General features: G+C 39.7%; 1 protein-coding gene across 1 annotated transcript; it reads left to right on the top strand.

Moving 5' to 3' along the window:
* Positions 1 to 406: 406 nt before the first annotated feature.
* Positions 407 to 21228, top strand: LOC139140851 (uncharacterized). Its single transcript, XM_070710301.1, has 20 exons — positions 407 to 560; positions 2649 to 2755; positions 3123 to 3216; positions 3849 to 4091; positions 6329 to 6496; positions 7118 to 7352; positions 7973 to 8296; positions 8887 to 9039; positions 9945 to 10212; positions 10881 to 11023; positions 11529 to 11603; positions 11774 to 11923; positions 12672 to 12712; positions 13283 to 13457; positions 14310 to 14381; positions 15295 to 15376; positions 15743 to 15804; positions 16395 to 16506; positions 17060 to 17151; positions 19388 to 21228. The coding sequence occupies exons 1-20, from the start codon at positions 495 to 497 to the stop codon at positions 19555 to 19557; spliced, it is 2832 nt and encodes a 943-aa protein (XP_070566402.1). The 5' UTR covers positions 407 to 494; the 3' UTR covers positions 19558 to 21228.
* Positions 21229 to 21582: the final 354 nt, after the last annotated feature.

Raw genomic sequence — 21582 nt, 5'->3', positions numbered from 1 at the left:
TTATGCTATCAGTTTAAGTTTTGTATACAGCGGAATGCCACCACAAAGACATCGATAAATAATGAGAGTCGGGGTGATTTTCATGAAGTTTAGAATGAGAAAGTTTGTCGCAAAGACCACTATGGGGAAATCGGGAAGAGAAGATTCGCAGAGCGGTGGAACGCATGATGAAGTAGTCAAGCGAGGTGTACCGTGTCGTCGTTAGACCAATAGACGACCACATTCAAGAATTAATGGCCAGTTGTCACCAAGTTCTAACTCTAAATGCTAAGTAACAATCGTAACTCTCACCATGTATCTATCTCTTCTTGAGAAAAAACTGACGGAATGAACACCTACCTCAGTCAAAAACGTCCTTGGTGAAACGAATTTCCAAAATAAAAGATGAAAACGTGGACAATAGACGAAAAGCAAACGTACTATTCAAGAACTTCGAATTACGCGCACTGCTTTTGAAACAGCCAATCATATTCGTAAAGTAGACGTCACATGACATGATAAACAGGTCACAGTGGCGCTGTTGGGTCAGGTCAAAGGTAACATTGAAAATGGCGGATCAGGTATGTTTATTTTTGTGTTCCTTGCAATTTCTGGGGTCATTTGAATACAATACGGGTTTCTTTAATGTAAATAAATGTATGAATGATCACAGCAAAGTTACATCTCAGGTATAATTTAAATGGCATCGAAACTTTCACATGTGTGCCTCCATAAAAATTACACAGTCATAGTATAAAATCGCTTACACTTGCAATCCTGACCCGCGATCTGAATACGCTTCACGGCCACTGAAAACTGCTTATCGGAATGATCACGGTTCCGTTGAATGTTTGGGGCTGAAGCCGAGCAAATGTCATAAACAGACATTGCAGCCGGTCGTATTGCTAACAACTCTCTGAACCGAGACTTTTGATTACCTTTTTTGCAGTGTACTGCAAATGCAGTTTTTGAGTGACTTTCGATTCTCTTACTCTTAGACTCTTGTCATTTGTTTACACATTTATCATAATTATATCAATTTCTGTGCACCCATATGTTTATTTATTGCCTTGTAAAATCCAGTTTGTATGTATTTTGATGGATTCTTTTAATGAATGCGTACTTGACCGTTTTCTACCATCGCAAAAGAATGTTGCGGGTCATAACGCTTGTCTATCGGTATAATTGTACGAATCCTCATTAGTGACAATAGGGAGCCACATCATCACTCTCACTTCTAATTTATGCGGCGGTCAATGTCAACCCCCACTCCCCCATCTCGGAGCATAGTGGGGGATTTGGAAATTAGTCTAATGAAATTTGTCAAATGCCCCACCCCCCTGGGGCAGTGGGGCAAGACAATCTTTAAACCCCCCACCTAAAACAAGTAAATTACCCACATTTCCCTCACCCTGGGTACCCCAATGGGTGGGACAATAAATTCTGTGCTTGTCCGTGAAAGTACTAGTAACTAGGGGGATCAATATGAGGCAATTGCCCCACCCCCTTTGGCATTAATCGCCCCAGGTGGGGTCCCTTGGGGATTACATAAACTGCTGCATTATCGGCGTGTAGAATCAAGAGCTCTCACACTAAAATGAATAAAGTGGCATTCCTCATTCCTGGTTCTCGCATTAGTGCGTGTTGACATGGACTCATTATGTGATGTATGTAAGTCCTGAGTTCTCCTAAAATTCTATGTAGTCATCGACCCCAGAAAAAGACAAGGGTCTATGGTGTAGCATAGAAGTAGCCCTTTGGTGTGCTACCTCCATGGTTGGAGTGACTCAGTTTAGAGATAAAGTTGACAAAAACTTCCTTAGTGTAACACTTCTCTTGGAACTGCTGCCTCTACTTTGGCAAATGTTTTTTTTTAGCCAGTACGTTACCCCCCTCCCCACAATTGCTGTAAAAACAGGTCCATAATCACCCTTGACTTTTGGCCAGACCATGGTTGTGAAAGGGTTAATGCCATACAATCAGCCACAAAGACTTTCACATGGCAATTTTGCCCAGTGCTTATTCATCGATCATGTTCATGCACCTAGTCAAATATATATTTGTCTGAAAATTACATATTTCCTATTTCATGATCATATTGTTGTATACTGACAGTGACATTCAGTGTCGTCAAATTACTGGGAAAATTTGCTGCTTTGTGAAAAACACAGAAAGCTCTCCCTTGTTTTGTAAAGAAAGTTCATAATACAGGTAGTTTTGCTCTCTGGTCCAATCAATGTATATTCATCTGACATCTATACTTCAGTCTGCTAGCACGTATCATATCAGCTTACATTAAAGGGATGCAGTCATCGGAACTGCACGTGTGCGACTTTCTTGTTTACAAACAACGTATTTCTGGCATGATATCTAGATGCATCAAGTCAACATCGCTGCAACATTTAAATTTTACGATATTCATTGTTAACAAACATGTTTTAACTTTCATCTGTTGCCAACGTACCCCAGATACAGTGTTTACATCAGTCATAGGGGTCCCTGGCAACCTTTGAGCAGAGTTCTGATGACTGCATCGTGCTTGACTGCAGAAGAACATGGGTAAATGTATATTTAGAACAAGATTTTATCATGGATATTTCTATGCTATAACTTCACATGAGACAAGGAGTGTCTATTGAAGCAAATTGTTTTCACTTGATCTCCAACAGACTGTTGACTCGCTGCTTGCATCTCTAGCCAGTATGGGCTTTGAGATGGATCAGTGTCAGGGAGCTGTGCAGGCCGGTAAACTGACAGTTCAAGACGCTGTGGATTGGTGAGTGTTCATAATTCTGATTCTTCGTACTGTTGTTACATGTGTGTAATCTTTGCATAAGCTGTGACAAACCACAACTTTATCATGCATTTACAACACCATGGAAGCCATTTTTGCAATGATCTACATGCTGTACTGGTAACTCTGTTTGCCCATGCGAGGATGCAATGCAGAAAACATACTTCCTTCTTCACAGCCCAGATGGACTTTGCTCTCCCAAGGTTGGTCCCTTCTGCAATATGACCTTGGTCAGTGATACCAGAGTCTCGGCCTTATAGATCGCTGATCCTTCTTGAGTAATTTTTTGCGACTAATTTCCCCTTTCAAAAATCTGGTTTTGATAACTTCTCCGCTCACTGCCATACAGGATACTCCAAGGTGGGCAAGGAGGAGCAACCATCCCAGTAATGTCACAGCCATCCCAGCAGTCAGGCGCAACACTGGTTCTTCCAATTGGACAGGTGAGCTGCACATATTTTACAGTTGGTAACGGTGTCATCTGTTTCCAACTATTATTCCTGGCTTATTTACACTTTATCTCAAGGAATTACGTATTTCAATCATGAAAACATAAGAGGGAGAAAGGCATGTGTTGTGTATATTTTCAATGTCTTTCTAATTCGACACGGTTGTAAATGTGAAGCCTTTTTTATCAGCATTGAAGTCCCACATGAATCCTCTTTTCCTATTGGTGACCATGTAAAAACTGTCAACCAATCATAATATTTAAAGCTTCCATTCTACAATGGTAAGACATCATCACAACCATAGAACACTTATGCAGGTTGGCCAGGAAGTTTCCATCCACAGGTACCTAGCAGGTTTCAGAAGAATGATTTCTCTCACGATTTGTCTGAAAGCAAATTGAATTTCTTCAGTTATAAGGGTTGAAGAGACTTTCCAGATTTTACATAAACATGTAGGCTCAATATAACACAGACTTGTTACAATGTGTAATAAGGGACCTGTGAAATTTTACTGGATTAACCAATTTGATTAGATACAGACAGGGTCACTTGGCAGGAAATGGGTAGAGACAGGACAAAGTGTGCTTACAACAGAAATTTAAATATTTGTCTTTTTATTTCCCCAGCGGACAGTGTCATTGGCACCAGATCCACCAAACACCAGTACCATTGTCCAACCGAGCAGTAAGTCTCCTGTCAGCCCAGCAACCAGCCCAAGTCCTTCCACAGAGGAGAAATTCCGGCTGCAAGACGTGCACAGTCGATTCACCTTGGGCGAAGACAAACAGAAAGAGAAGGACAACTGGTATGAGAAACAGAGAAAACAGGCAGCGGCCGAAGCCAAGGGGAAAAGAATGGCCGAGAAAATGGTGAGTTTCAAAAGTCTACAAAATATGCCCTTGTTTTCAATGGCAGTGGTATTTTGATGTAAATATTATGTCATCTTGTTCACTTTGAGTGGAATTTTGCTCTCTTTTTCATCAGTGTTACAACAAATTGTAAAGTTTTCCACTCACTGTAACTTTCTCTCGCGTGAATCTGTCCTCCTATCTGCAGTGATGTAATTTAGTCTTGTAGGTTTTATTGCAGTATGATGAAGTTTCATTCACTATCCAAATTGACAGGCTCCTAACTCTAGAAAATTCTCTTGCACATGAGGAAATTGTATGTATTACGTGCATTTGGAAAGGCTGACGAAAGAATTTTTTAGAAATTCCTAACTTGGTTCAAAAGTTTTAGAAAGTGTGTATGTTAGAGAATACAAACCCAACATTACACTGTACAGGCATTTGTTGTGTTTATTTAGGGTTGGGTGATAATACGCGCCATGACATTTGGCATCCATTGCAGAAATCAACAAGTCGTGGTGTTTGCATTCAGGAATTCAGTCTTTGGTTGATTTAGTTAAAGCGCAGTGGTCGTCGCGCCGCGCTTGCGTGGTTTTTTTGTTGATAAACATAAATTTTTGTAAACATAAGTCTTCTCAACTTCAATAGGAGTGAGATGGGAGCAGTCCCCCACTTTGTTAAGGCCTTTGTAAGACTCAACATCATGCAATAGTAAATATTAAGATCGGAAACGAACTTCAGTGGTATAAACTCGTGTAGAGCTACGAACATTGGGACACTACACTCAGCACATTATGTCGCTGAGTTCACTGTACGCAGACACAGTGAACAAAAAGCTTTGATCGCGCGCGATCACGCTAGTTATACACAATGCTATGTACAGTACAGTGAAAATACATAACTAAAATGATCAACATTGCCTATATATGTAGACCAGCAACAGCACAATGCCTAACACAAAAATTACACTCAAGACCATGATCGGCTAGCCTGAGCAGGACACGGGAGATGTTTTGGGAGACGGTCACCGCGTTGACGTACACGGATATAGAGAATCCGGTCCCACAACGTACCGGCCGGCCCGCGACGACTTGGCCCACAACCAACTGTTGATCACCATGTCTTACTTCTCCTAGTATTACGTGGTAAGAAATAGTAAATGTCAGGAAACAATAGACAAAACGAGCGGGTTTTCGCGGCATTTGGCAGGAAAATTGCATGGCTACACCGTGCATAGACGTATCGAGAGATCCTGTGCCCCGGGCCTGTGCACGGTCATGGCAGTGATCCAACCGCTAGCTGGTGTAGGCCTACCGGTGCTGGGCAAACTTCGTTGTTGTACCTCCTGATTGCCGGGTAGGTCTGAATCCTCTTTCAAGTGAGATAACCCCCACATAACAAGAAGACCTATGAAAGGTCCTTCGCTTGACTTGATACCTGTACTCAGAATTCTCGTTTGCACCCCAAAACGGGTAAACTTTGTTGTAGTTGAGTTGGATTCTCCACAGCTGAGTGAAGCGCGCCATAGCCTATACCCGGTTTGACACGGACGTTCATACAGACCACGGAACGGAACAGATGCACACATGCTTCTTGCTGCAGCGGGCATTGGCTCTGCGAGTTGTATATTTCTGTAGTTTGGGTTGTTGTCTTTGTACTCCTGTCGGGCCTCTTGAAATGAAAGCTCTCGTCCTTGCTAGCGATGTCGAAACTAGAGCCCGGTCGTTGATAGTCTGTTGGCGTGGCGTTATACATGCGTACGTCTAGCTCTATGGCTCGAGCGATAACAGTAGCCGAGCCCCATTCAACTGATTCAAGAAAATCATGAGCAAATGTGATCTCAATCCAGCGTGCAATTATTGTTCAATATTCAGCAGATATTTAACTTAGATTAATTGACCTTTTATTGCGTGTTACATTTGGTTAGTTGGTATGCTTGTGTCAGATCAGCCGCCATTTTAACAAGCGGCAATATGGCAAACATTACAATCAACCCGTAACATGTGCGGCGTTCTTGGATTTGTTTACAACAGAGGGGGGACCCCTCAGGAGGATGCGCAGCGCGACGACCACTGCGCTTTAATTTCAGCGTATTATAAAAATTTACTCATACACCACACATTCTGTGCACTCACACATGCAGACACAAAACAAACAGACATTGAGAAACGGAGTTGCATGTGCACCTTAGATTCTTTGGCATTTGCCCATACGTGTGTGCAGACTTTCCACGAATGTTACTGTCTACGTCTTGCCAGGCTAAAGACCAAATCCTGAAAGAGATTGCAGCAGACCGACAAGCCAAGGCAGAGAAAAGCAGAAAAGTGTCACCCGAAAAGAGTGAGGCACAACCTGTAACGAAGCCAGAGACAGCAAAACAGGGGTCAGAGAGGACACCAGATCAATCTGACTCATGTATGTTACAGGTGTGTATTGCATTTACTGATATCTACGCTACTGTCGTTTTCTCTTCGCTTTCAATTTCAGGCCAGTTGGTCACTGGTGAGAATTGATTAACTCCAATGGTGACCAAATTTTTCCAATGCAGCTGAATACAGTCAGTGTGTGTTGTCATCAGCTGGTGTGACAGGACAAAAACATCTGTTGCCATAGAGAATCCTCATATTTTTATCGTAAATTATGTCCAGCCATATGTTCAACAATAAAGTAAGTGTATACCCGGTTATGCCCAGGGATAAGCAAATTTGTATGGTGTCTGCTGGTTCAATGTCAAGGTAAATGCAGTGGTCCTACCACTTTGTTTGGTAGCACCGTGTAAGTGCACCAATGGAGAAGTTCACACTGCCACTGGTCGGTCAAACCAGGAGAATGAGATACTTGGTAGTCTAAGTAACAGAACTCATGGTCTTGTTAAATTTTCATAGAACTTGTTGTATCACTGTAAGAAATGGAAAGTGATCTTGTAACTGAAGCAATATGATTTCACTTGAAAAAAGTGACATGCAGTACTTCTGATAGGAAAACTCTAGAACTTGATGCAGTGTCAACTCAGGAACCACAATTCCCATTGTTTCTGTTTGTTGCAGATTCGTCTTCCGAGTGGGCAGAGTCTCCGGCAAAGCTTTCACACCACCTCAACTCTGGGCGAAGTTCTCCAGTCAGTCAGGCAGCAGAACCGATCTCTGTCCAACATTGGTTTCATGCAGCCCTTTCCACGCCGTGAGTTCACTGCGTCTGAGATGACTCAAACACTCAAGGACCTGGGTTTGACCCCAAATGGATCTCTTGTGGTAAAGAGAATTGAGGGTCCACCATCAAAAGGTATGCTTCATTCTTTATTCAAAAGACTTTGTGTACTTTATTCTTTTTCTATCAATTCAGTAGGTTGGAAATGGTCATTATTGGCCAACATATGGAATTTATATAAAAAATATTGGAGGCGATAATATCAGCTGAGGGTGCTGTCTTACCACTACACTTCAGTCATTATGACATGGCATGCCTGAAACGTTACCTTTTGCAAGTAGGCAAGGCCCTGATGAAAAATTTTTTGGGTTGGTGACTTTCAGCTCAAAATGTCAGGACAAATTTAAAACTCCATTTACCAATAACTGTTGATGAGTTTTTCTAGTGTTTTGTTCTGTTTGTGAAATACTCACCATTCCACTCCCAAAATCATATGAAATGCCATGTGTTCAACTTGTCATGTACAGCCTGAATAATGTGCAATGTTCACTGTTGATGTGGTGGACAAACAGACTTTTGACTGGAATTAGGGAGAAGAATGAGAAAGAGTAAGCGTTTACAGAACAAAATGATGACAACATGACAACAAGTGACAGCTGCCTTGCGTAGCCCTTTCACTATCTATCAGGCAATACAGAACCCATTCTTTATGATTTCATTGAAATTGTGGTTTCTTCCTATACTTGCATATTCAGTACTCAGACCAGATAAACCAAGTGGCAGCCAATCAGACCCGTTGATACCTACCCTGCCGTCACCCCCACCACCACCACGCCCACCAGCATCATCTCTGGGTCCAGTAGTGCCGCCCCAACCTGCAGCTCCACACCGATGGGGTGCAGGGCAACAGTTGAGCTCTCCAGAGAGGCAAGTTGACGAAGACGACGAGGGAGAGGGGTCGGACCAAGATCCGTACATGATGATGGAGGAAGGAGGAGAAGAGGAAGAGGGGGAGAATAGTGATGAAGATGAGAACATTGCTGTCCCAGGAGCCATGGGAGGATGGCACCCTCCTCCAGGTAGTGTAGCAGGCTTTGAATGTAAAGAAGGCAGAAATAACAGCTTATTTAAAATTGAAAAAAATCATTAAATGTTATTATTATGCTACATATAAAAAACTTTTACATTGGGTACAAAGTGGTGCTTAGGATAAGTTTGCAAGTGTTTGCTATCTTTGGATAGGACAAATTGATTATATATCTGGTGCATGGAAGGGTAAGCCAAATTATATATATGCCGCTTTCTGGATGAGGATTCATACACCTTTGCTGATGGTGTACAGTATATTGGTATACATTTTCCCTTGAGTCTACATTCTGAGTGTAAATCAATAATCAAGTGCATGTGCTTTCACTTGCATGGGATTACTATAAAAGTGGGCCTACATAATCAGTGAGTTTGCATTACCCAGGCAGTCATGATCTCTATCATTTAGCCATATGTGTACAACCACTTGGTGATACAGAAATAATATTGGAATACCAAGCCTATAGATGTTAGTTTTGAAATTGGATATCGTGTGTTAATATGGACCTGTATGTGTACAGTGTGGACATACTTCTCACATTTGCATGTGTCACTGTCTAAGTCATTGTTCTTTCTTGAACAGCACCTGTCGGCTTATTTGGTCCGCCAAGTGGACCCAGTGCCCACCAGTGGGGAGAGGGGCAGCCCTTGCAAAGTGGCGGGCCAGGGAGAGGATCCCGCTTTGACTATGGCTTTGGACATGATGATGAGGATGCATCAAGTGCACAGAGGGCCGGTGAGAGAGTGATCTTTTACATTCTGTACTTTATCAGAGAGGAGAAATTTTTGATTTGAAACTGCTGACATTACAGCTTATCAGTTTCCACAGTCATATAGTAAAGGATTATTAACTTTTATTGATGTAAAATCATCAATGATATCACGTTAACATGGTGAGAAACACAGTTTGTGTTGTGGAAAGGGGTCACCGCTAAACAGGACAAATAGAATTCCTTTCCTACCAGGTATGTTTCTGTACCATCATAAAAACATCCTGTCCAAGGTACTGGTTATTTTGAATGCCTGAGTGTTGCATTTTTCAAAAATCAAGTGGCCTTTCAAGTAATAAGTCAAACCTGTTCACCCCAATTCCCTGTAAACTGGTCAATGATCACCATTGATAACAATGGGTTTGGACCAAACCATTGCAGTGAAAGGGTTCATATTATCACAGATGTAGGGGAAGATCGATTAACCACTTCTTAAATGATGATCATTTTCAACAAAGTATCAGTGATAGTAGGCTGGCTTTGATCTGCTTTTTGTGTTTGTTAATAGTGCTCTCGTGTACAGTATATTGGTGGCAGTAGTGGGAGACTGAGCATCTTCTCTCTTACACTGATGCTATTAGGGGAGGGGGGGGGCCATTGGTGATAAAAACATGCACATGACAAATGATACTCATTGCATGTAGAGGGGGAGGGGTTGCCGATGTTTTGATCAGTATGAGCAGGTTTACACCGACTATTCACAAAAGTTACACTACGTTGATACTAATGTTGTCTGCGTTCTAAGTGCACAATTAAACGTCTTCAGATACAAAAAAGTACACAGAGTTAGGCAAAAGAGAGCTCAGCAGCACAAATTTATATTCTTCTGTTATTTCTTATTCTCTCTATCTTGATGTACTCTCACACGCAGCTGCAGCAGCCTTACAGAGATTTGAGAGAGCCAAGCAGGAACAGCCAACTCAGAAGTCATCAGGCAGTGCAGCCAGGGGGATGCACACCGGTGTGCAGTCTCTCACTCAAGCCTGTGTTGGTGCAGTAGCAAAGAGGATCTCCCGTCAGCAACAGCACCCTCTACTGAACCTAGGAGCACTTCCCCTGGATGTAGCAGCCAGGATTCTGAGTGTCATGATCAAGGAAGGAACTCTTAGACCAAAGACTCTCCAGCCTTTTCTTTCATGGTAAACTTATTGATATTTTCAAATTCTTTCAAAGTCTCATAAAGTGCATTCATCATATTATCTTCTGTCAAGTTTAAATGCCCAGAATTTCCATGTACATATCAAAAAATTCTCAGATTGATTTCTTAAAATTGACCAACTTTTTGTTTCAAAACATAAAACTTGTGTCTTCATTGTTTCCTGTGTGTCTTGAATCATCACAGTACAGAAATACTCACAATTAGTGGAAAAACATGCCTTATTAAAACTTTTGGTTATTGTAAAGTAAAGTAAAGTAAGCCTTTAATGAAATTGTATTCCAGTTGGGATCTTGATCATAAAGTACAATAAAGGTTTTACAAAATCAACAGCAAAAGAGTATGAAATAAAAGATATACCATGTAAATATAAATATCTATAGATGAGGTCCAGATATTACATGTTCATCAATATTTTACTTTTTGGTCTTTTTTTTCATATTTTCTTCGGTCACTATAATAAGTGTTGCAAGCCTTTTTCAAGCCAGTATGATATTGCCATTGTGTATAAATTTCAGATTTTTTTTTACAAAAATGAAGAAAATAAAGAAACAACATTTAGTGATTGTGTTTTAAATGGACAGCTGTCACTAACAGCTTTTTATTTTCCTGTATTCTTATCAATCATTTCGTTTTTTCTTCTTTTTACAGTCGTTTGAGGAAATTGATACTTGACTGTTACAAGTACACAACAAATGAGTTACTCCATGCTGTTAGACTTCACACTAATCTAGTTAATCTTAGTCTCTGTTCCTGTCCTCTGATCAATGACGTCGGTCTTGCACCGCTTACATGTAAGTAACATATTACTGTTTTTCTGTTGACCTGTCGTTGTCGCCTTGTATTGGGAACTCAGGTGTCTTCCACTTGGAGAGTGATAATTTAAAATATTGTTACAAATGCTGTCTGAAAGTTGCCCATGAAGAAATGGATTGATCTACAATCTTCATCGGAGATGGTTGCTACGATATATCACCATCCACGCACTCTTCGAATCCCCATCAAGAAAGGCAGTGATGTCGGAGATTTGAGCTCACAGTTGATTTTCCATGTGCAATTCAAGTACTGTTTAGCCTATACTGTAGCTTTTCTAATGATTTTGAGCCATTGCAAAAGGGTCCAGAATGTGTCAGTGCATTTTGTATGTTCTAGTTAACGGCATAGTTGAGAGAGAGAGAGAGAGAGAGAGAGAGAGAGAGAGAGAGAGAGAGAGAGAGAGAGAGAGAGAGTTATGATTGGTAATACGTTTATCCTAACAATGTTAAGTATTTCATAACAGTGTCATTTCTTTATTTACAGCGCTTAAGAAGCTTAAACATCTTAACCTTAGTTCATGTAAACAGTTGACAGACAAAATCATTTACACAATCAAAGGTAATACTCAACTCATTCTGTTTAGTTTTTTATTTTCAAAGGTATAATATTTCGTTCTTGTTTTTTAAAATAGTGCTTTTAACTGTTTATCGTGTTGTCTTAGATTGCTTGTTTATACCAGACTGGGTGTTAATTTCTGATGAGTTGCTTTTATGACTTTCTTTCAACAGAATTTAGGCATTTAGAAACACTTTCTCTGGAAGAAACTAGCATTACAGACAGAGGCATTCAAGAATATGTAGATTCCAAGCCCAGTAATTTAACACAGCTCAATCTGAACAGAACTGCTGTAACAGATAGAACTTTACAGGCACTCACAGGTAATGTAAGTTTGTATCTTATGGAGTGGCCAGAATTGATTTTGAAGTGTAGATAGTTTGGATGTGGTGGTGGATGCAGGTTGGGAGTTGAGGGGGAGGGGGTGCTGTTGTTAGGGGTAAGACTGTACTGTGTCCTGAATGATAAGGATAATGGACGTACAAGAAATGACATTTCAGTATTAAAGGCATAGTTTTGCTGAATATTGCAGGGCTGACCATTAGTATTCATAGCCATACATGTATGAGGAGTGACAGGCACTTCAGAAATGAAAGCATGGATTTTAATGTGAATACAGAAATATAAAAAACTAATGATATTAGATCCATGCTATTGTAGTAGAGCTGAATCATGATGACGATAGAGTTCCATCATTAATATGCAAAAATAACTACTTGTCCAAAAAATTTGGATGGACTTTCTGAAATTAGTCATACAGGAAGAATGAAAACAATACTGTGATACCATCAATTTTTTAAATGAAAGTGTGAAAATCATATGCCAAAGGATAAGACCTCAAACCACAGTAATAAAGACATGTATGAATGACATCTACAACAGCAAAATGTCAGGTGCATTTCTATATTTAGTAACAAACCTATAATCACAACCAGTGCTATTGTATGTTTGGTCAAAAATGTTGTCCTATGTGAGAGCAGAAAGTTGTGTTGGTACTTGTATTCTGTGTTTGAGCATGTAAATATGTATAAGTGATCAAAATCTCACGTATTGTCTGAATTACTTTCACAGATCTGTCAAAACTCACAGTTCTAGGCTTAGAAAGAACCCAGGTCAGAATGACAAACATTTTTTCTCAATAAGTAATGGTCTTTGTGTCAGTAAATGTATACTTGTGATACATGCTGTGACAAGAATTTAGTCTACATCTGTGTTACATACTGCTATTTATGCCCGTTTTCTGTCCACAGATGCATGTATCAATGTACATGTGCATATACTGGATAATTGGAAATCCTCGAAACAATACTCTACACTCATTGCACCAGTGTTTATCTGCTTTAGTCTTACAGTATGCTCATAACGGTCTACGGTAACCCTTTCAGTAACATGGTTTGGCCCAAACGCATCGTCATCATTAGGAATTGTGGACCTGTTTATAGGGAATTGGGGGTGAACATGTGAAAAGAGTTAGACTTGGAATTTGTAGAGAAGGAAATGATCAGTTACCATCAATATTCATTACACTGGAAGGTCCATTTTCAATGGTAAATGAATTTTTCAAAGTCAGTAAAAAAAACCTGTTTTCAACGCCAATCAACCCAATACAAATTGCTGTATATACAATGTGTCAAAAAAAAAACTGAAGAAAAGAATGTATGATGATTTTTCCTTCTGAACAGATTAGCGATCTAGCATCACTACGGTCACTGACCAATCTTCAAGCGCTCAACATCAGTGGTACTGAGCTGCCGGCCACATCACTGGTGTGTCTGCGAGAACTGCCGGCCCTGATGTCTCTCAACATCTCACAGACTCAGAACATGAACGGTGATGAGGCACTGAAGTGTCTGGAAGGTAAAGTCATGAATTAGCGATTCAGTCATCAAGACTGAAGGGCTGACAACGTGCTGCGATACTCTGCATGGAAGGATTGAGTAAATGTGACACATTCAGTTGAATTTCTACCGAGAAAATACATTGATAAAAATATTCATAAATCATTAAAAAAAAATCAGTTTGAAGTGATTTCCCCAGCTGATCGGATCTGCCCTCTTGCTTTGTCTAATGTTGTTGAAATTTCAGCATTTGTGGCCTGCAACTTCTGTTGAGAGTTTGCACAGATAACAGTGAAGTGCTTGTGGTATCTGATTAGTACATGAGTTATCTGGAAATTTGAATGAAACAGTGCTCTGATATACTGCAAGTACCTTCATGTATAATCTTGTATGTATTTTATACAACTGCAAATGTAATACATTGGCAATATTTTGTATGGGAGTAAACACTATTTAGATCAAATTTTGTTGCCATCACGATAAATGAATAATGCCTTTTAATGGTCAAACATGATGTGTGGGAATAGCCAAAGTTGTGTCACATTTTTGTTGTTCTACATTTTCATTGAAAAGAGCTGTTACCAATGTTCATGACACTTACTCATTTATTTCCAAGAACAATGAAGATACAGGTACTTTTGTAGAAATTAGATTTTTTCACAACTCTGAATGTTAGTTTAACCCTTTCACCACCATGGTTTAGCCCAAACCCATTGTTAGCAATGGTGATTGTGGACCTGTTTACAGGGAATTGGGGGTGAACAGGTTAAATGAACCATGATCTGACCAACTATACGATTGCGGGAATTTTATTTCCTTTTTGACTCATTTGGCATTAGATGTTTTTCACTGTCATTACCAATTTCCACAGGTCTAAAGTTAAGTGAACTCCAGTTGCCGAGCAGATTGACGACAACAGATCGGGGTTTACAGTACATTGCAGGTATGCACAATTGAGGTAGTAAGTGCCCTCAAAAGTTAAAGACTCAAATTTTTGTCAGTGAAACTTGCAATCATACTGGCGCCATGTCAAGAATAAAAATCCGGGATCACTGAGTAAAGTTTGGTATTTTAGAGAAACACATCATATAACATTTACAAATATTGCAGTTTCAAAATGGCTGACATCCCCAGGTTAAGTCTATGAGGAAAAATAAAAGTTTTGATTTTTGGAAAACTAAAATTAAAATGATAAAAAGTTTTACTCCAAGTACTTTGAAATGAGCCCCAACAAGTGGTAGATCAGAAAATATATAAAATGGAGACCTCGAAGCGCTTTCTACCATAACATTATTGTGTTGGTATGAGTAATATTGTCTGCAGTTATTCTTATGTTCCTATGTAGCTGCAATAATTGTAGCCCACGGGCTGTGCCCCGACTTTTTCTGACGTGTTGGCTGTGTAGCGCCAGCCCGTAGGGCTACAATTCCATCTCATGGAAAACACTGAAAGTTTGCACAGCAGATCAGCTGTGAAATGGTCTGCAATTGATTTTGTGTGCGCCTGCATTTGCATCAAACTTACAGGATGTAATTTTTGTAGTTTTGACATATGAGAACATTAGGGAAGGCTGCATTAACTTGCATGGTACCTGAAACCGAGTTCTTGCCTGACCAACTCGGGTGACAAACACAAGACTTTTAATCCCCAAGGCGTGAATGTTCCATTATTATGTTTATCTAATCCAGTTGGTGCCATTGTAGTGCCATTGTAGGAAAGGCAGGTCTGTGAAATTGATCCTCTAGGGAAGTCAGGTATTCCTAAGTTAATGGAGGTTTCCCGTAATGAGAACATACATGTGTATCCTAACTACATGAAAGTAATTCGATGCTCCATTTTTCCTTTTTTTTTTAAAGACATGCCGCTGGTCACACTGGACCTGACAGATTACATTCATATTACAGATGAAGGAGTCAGGCATATTTCAAACTTGCACAGGTAAGATTTAATTCCAATTGCTGAATTCAGCATCACAGTGTATGTGAGTGTTTTGGAAAAAAATATTGAACCGAAAGGTATGATATTTCTGCTTTTCTTTATGTTTTTTCTTCGCTTGTTTTTGTAGTACATGTATTTCAGACTTATTTACTCTTGGAATATAAAAAAAACTGAGTAAGCTACTCATAGGAGAATAAAATGTTATTGCAAAAAATTTATGCGTGAATTTTTCAAATTACATTGATGAAAACAGTGACAATGCACATATGGTATGAACATACACTGCATTACATTGGCAATATGTGAATTTGTAAATCCGTATACATCTTACTGGTAAATATAAAAAAGTATTTTTTCCCCTAATAGTTTACAGGTTCTCTCACTAAGCAACACCAAGGTAACTGATGCAGCAATGACAAGCATCCAAGGTAAGTTGCATGTACTACTATGCTATAATATTTCATGTATGTCATACCAGTATGGTGATGGTGAATTTCAATGATCCGATTGGTCGAGAGGCACGTGCAACAGAGCTTTATTCGAGATATACCACAGCTGGAAGCCATCCAAGTGGCCCTGAAACATGAATTTAACTTCTACTATGTAAACTCATAATCGATAAATTTGAGATTAGAGATTTTCTAAAATAAACGAAGAAAATTATAATTTTCATTTGTATCCATTTTGCATAATGGTATGTAAAAATGTATAAAATTTTTGTTTAGTCTGTTACCAGTTTATTTCTGATCATATATCTTTAACCTTGTATACCACTGAAATTATACTACATCATCATTATTTTCAATAGGGAAAAAGTGGGTGACAAAGATACCACACTCTGTCCAACCCTCAGATTGCTTCAGATAGTTGGACCTTTGCACATGGAAATGGCTGTTGAACTCCAGGAAGTTTATGTATTGCATTTCCTCACTGACACAAGCAATCAAACTTGCAGAAATGTGTGTTGCAGTTTTACGCATAAACTGAATGAAATCTCCTGTGTTATTTTTTTTTGAAGGCCTAACCAGACTAGTGGAGCTTGACTTGGACAGAACGTCAATTAGCAATGCTGGGGCAGCCATTATTGGAAAGTTCACAGACTTACAAGTGCTTGGACTGGCGTCCACTCGGTGAGTTTAGATTTGTTTGAGGAAACCTTGTAAACCAACTGTAATTTGAAAAGCTGAAAAAAGTCACCAAAAATAAATTCAAAATGGCCACCATCCCTGTGTTAGCTCTATGGAGAAAAATACAAATTTTAAATTTTCTAAAAACTAGGACAGGGAAAATTTTTCTTACTCCGAGGGCTTCAAAATGAGCCCCAACAAGTGGTAGATCAGAAAAGAATTGTAAAAGTTTGAGAGTCCAAATATCTGTCCCCGAGGCGCATTCTACCTTAAGAGAGCTGCGGCATCACCACAGAGACTGCCCATAATGCAGTCATTCTTTACAATTTAAGCAAACTGAAAAAGACCTCAATTGGATTGAATATTGAGATCAAAAATTATGGTCGTCCCTCAATGATTGATAATCAGTGAATAGAGCTTGTCTCCCGCAAGTTGACGGAAGGCAAGAAAATTACTAAATGTCCTGCAATTTTGTGTGGCATTGAGATATCTGAAGCTGATACTGAAGCTGATACCGGTACATGGAAATGAAATTACTTCTTATTGTCCATTCTAGAATCACCAGCAAGCTACTCACAGAGAGAGTACTTAACAGGTGTATTATGCTGAACAAGTTGAACCTCAGCAGAACCAGAGTGAAAGACAAAGGTGAGTCTGTGGATAAACCCTCCTGTCTACCAGTCCCCTCATCTCTACCCTACCCTCCCGACCTCACTAGATGTACCATCTGCAGGTATGTCTTCTTTGTCTGTCGAGAGCCAAACATAACAACTGAGCTTTGTGAGTCACAGAATCTAAATTCTTACAACTGTAAGTAGTTTTCCCAATATCAAAAAGATTACATGTGCAAATGGTCTCATCAGATACAGTCCCCATCCTTCCTCTCACCCTTTATGAATGGGGGGGGAGAGGCTCCTACCCCACAAATTATGACCTAATGAACACACTGAAACATTTACCCACACTAAACAATAATACTCCACAAATAAACAATGTCTAAAGATTCAACTGTCAAAAGCTTTTAGACCCTCGATAGATACATAGTGTACTACTCATGTCAGATGTTCTCATAGGAATTGTTCAAAATCTATCCCTCAGTGAGCTGAATCTGGAATAAAATGTGGTTGTTTCGTATTGTGTTCTGTTGCTGTTTTCCACAGTGCATGGCAGTAGCACAAGTGTGATATTTTATTCCGCAATAGGCCCATTGAGGGGTAGATCCTGAACAAATGCTTTGAAAATATCTGTACATGTAGGTATTTATAGCAATACAAACACATAGATATGGATAAAACGCCTTTGCAGGAATACACATAATCATTCTATATTTCTGAACATTTTATTTATATCGTGATCCCTATGAATGCCAGGTTGAATGCATCGTAAATGCATCTTTTGCACACAAACTGGCATTGTAACAGTGTACCAGCTGTTACATGAATGCCCTTTCACCATCACAGACTTTTCTGAGTTATGTCAATAGTGGTTTTTAATCTTTACGGCCCTGATACGGCTTTTGCGGCCCGAGGTCGTACGGCGGAAGGCCCGAGCGTGCGAGGGCCCGTACGCCGTACGACCAAGGGCCGCAAAAGCAGTATCAGGGCCGTAAAGGTTTTATCATATACCTTATGGAATGGTAAATATGTAGTTTACATAATATTCAACATTGTTTAGGAGATAAAAATGCGTGCGATATCAAAGATTCATCGCCATTTGTGTAAGTTTTTCAGAAATACGATGACCGCTTCCCGTCGCGGATTGACATACATAACGACGTCATTTGTTTACCTGCAGAATTCTAGAACGCGCAAAGCAACATCCGTACTGTACGTGACCAACAGAGACCAAGGCTGAAATCGAGGTTTATGGAGGACAAAGCGTGTTGTCAGTTTCTGGTAATTTTTACTGAACAGGCACGCACTTAGTATACACAGGATTTCACTAGAATTTAGAAATAAAAGCCGATGTCACCTGCACGGCCCCACTGTCGCCACGCGCAACTACGATCTGAGTGAGCAGACGTTTTCCTAATCTCGCGCTGGCTTTGTGTACGAATGGAACGTTTGCAGATAGCAACGCGCGTAGTAACCAGAATCGAAATAGTTCAGAAATGCGCGCGATTGCCCATATTTGGGCACCGGGCCGGGGCGTGATACGTAAAAAAAATGCACGGATCTGAGGGCACTTTCTCCCATAGCTTAACACAGGCACGTGAATGTAGGTATGTGATAACATGGATTAGACTTACGTGAAGTGGGAATAAAAAAGTATCAAATTTTGTGAACAGCGATAGCAGGAGGCTTAAAGTAAATGTGATTGAGTCACAGCTATGCAAATACAATAATGAAGGAAACGCAAAAGAGGTGGCAACTCTAAAACAATCCACCCAATGACTCGTTATCAGGTACACAGCTACCCTTGGCAGAGTTACATGATGAAGAGGTGATGTGAATTCTCACTACTTTAAATAGCTTTTGTCCTGTGCTAAGGGGGCAAACTATTGATATTGAAATGCTGTGTGGGTAAAAAGTTGACTTCTCACAACAGCAAGAGTTTAAGATAGTGATCTTATAAATACTTTTCACACTAATGTAATTGCCACCACAGCAAACAGTTGTGTTCGTTCGCAAAACTTGCTAAAACTCCTGCATCTTTTCAGGCATTAAATTCCTGATTTGCCTGTAAAATTTCTTTTGCTTTTGTAACCTGGGTTTTACATTTAGAAATCTGCCATATTGAAAATGTAGTCAACGGCCTGAGACCTTTATGACTAACATAGGTGGCAAAATTGTATTTACAATTTTATTCTTTGTTAGGAACCAAGAATTCTTGTCGATTTTTACTGTTTTATTTTTGATAAAATTTTCCCTGATTATTTTCCCAGGTCTTGAAGCGCTGGAACTTCCTTACCTGACCCTGATCAACTTGGATGGCACCTACGTCTCTGTCAATGCCATGGAACACTTGAGCAGTTGTCCTCAGCTCAGGGTCGTCCGGATGCAAAACCTCGTTCCCAGGGAACTCTGGGAAGATGATGGTGATGACGGAGAATAAACTCACTCTTATCTTCTGCTTGCGAGAAGACTTTTCTTCAAGAAGCAACTCCAAAAATGTTTGTTGTTTACAAAATAACCAAAAAAGAGAAGTATACTTGATTTCAAAATTGTTTTTATGACTTCTTCAAAATTGTTTTTATGAAATTTTTGTCTCTTGTAGAAAGAATGACAAACGTTCATGTAGAACAAGTGTTGTAAGATCTGATCAAGAAATACATTGCAGTCTTGTTCCCACGGTAACAAGATTTAAAAAAGCAATGGGTGTGTGTGATGATATTTTGACCATAACGGTCTCCTCAATAGTATATATCTAGGTTTTGTCCTTTTTCTCAGGCGATGCAGGACATGGCTTGTCAACATGATATGTCGATCATATGGACCCTTCTCTGCGACTAACTTGCATGTATCTGTATAGACTCATCTGTTGCTCACCAAACGATTCAAAGCAGGCGTTGTCATGGAGACGAAAGCTTCTATCTCCATGATATAATGATCAGAACTACATAAACATCCTATATATTACCATCATCGCAGCATAAAATATTTTTTTCCAGTGGTAAATTTTCATCAAAGGTTGATCAGGGAGGGGACGAGTTCACTGAGGATGTATCAAGTTCACTGGTGAGAAGATCAGTGAAATATGTGGCCACAACTTTAAATTGCCCATCGTTTTGTTTCCCTGGCTTAAAATGAACAAACTACATAACCTTTGACCCTAGTTCAAAGCCAGTGAACTTTGCTGATCTCACTAGGCACATACAGGTACTCCCTATTATACTTGACAGTAATTACTTAATGTGTACATGTTATTTTTCATCAATGACTCTCACGTGGTGGCTGATGGGAAACTACAACCCAATATATCTCAACAGGTGTTGGCTTAGGGGACCCCTGCAGGATGGAGTGATTGAGAATATAGTGCCATAAATGTATTTGTATAATGATTCTCAAATTCACAATTTACAATCTAGTGAGCTTTGGGCAGACAACCATTTTGTTGGAATTCATTTGTCAACAGGGCATATCTTTATTGTTCCCTTGTAAATCAGTGTAGGGGAATCTCATACGAAAAGAATTTCAAAAGTGTTTTATCACGTGTAAAATATTCTCTTGCCTGATAGCTAGCAATGTTTTATTTAGAAAGAGAAAGTTGCCATATTGTGCATCACTTTTGTCAATTCTGTATCAATGAAAAACTGCATTGATCATAACCTTTAACTAGGTGGATGAAAAGTTGACAAACTGTCTGACAGAAGAGATGCATAAATCATGACAGACTTTCTGCTCTGTATCCATCAGGAATGTATCGCTTATGAGGCAGTGGCTGACCTCAAGTAACAAAAGTAGATGTGAAGAAGATGAGGTCGTATTTGACATCTGCCATGTATCAATGCCATTACTCATTTCATTGGTTGTACAGCGTGGACAATAGTATTATGTCCTATACAGTCAACTTGCCATTCACTCCAAAAAAAATCGGTGCGAGTTCAACAACTTGTCCCTCGGCAATTTACCTACATTACCTTTTTCTCCACCATGGTTTTGTCCAAAACTATTGTTGTCAATGGTAAAGGTGGACTTGCTTACAGGGAATTGGGGTGGTCAGATATGTGAAGACACCAGGATGGAACGCAAGTTAGACCCACAACGTGACAGTGAAAACTGCTAAGTTAGACCCACAACGTGACAGTGAAAACTGCTACAACGTAAACTATTTGATAACAGGACGAATTCACTGTTTACTAAAGTGGGTTGAAAAGATTTTTGCAGCGACAACATAACAAAGATAGCAAAAATGTTGAAGAAAGACGCCAGACTGCGATTTGACTAGAGACAGTGCTATATTATTTCCCATTATGTCCCTTTCTTGCTAGCTCAGTATCACTATCCTGTATGATGCCGTTTGGTCTAAGGCATCATTTTTCAATGTTATACTGCTTTACCACATAAAACTTCAACTGTGTATCTTAATTATAAAATAAAAACAGAAATTCACTTCCTGCTTGACTTGTTGATGGCACAA

Source organism: Ptychodera flava, chromosome 9, assembly GCF_041260155.1.
Source record: "Ptychodera flava strain L36383 chromosome 9, AS_Pfla_20210202, whole genome shotgun sequence".
Classification (NCBI taxonomy): domain Eukaryota; kingdom Metazoa; phylum Hemichordata; class Enteropneusta; family Ptychoderidae; genus Ptychodera; species Ptychodera flava.
This window is presented reverse-complemented; position numbering and strand designations above follow the sequence as displayed.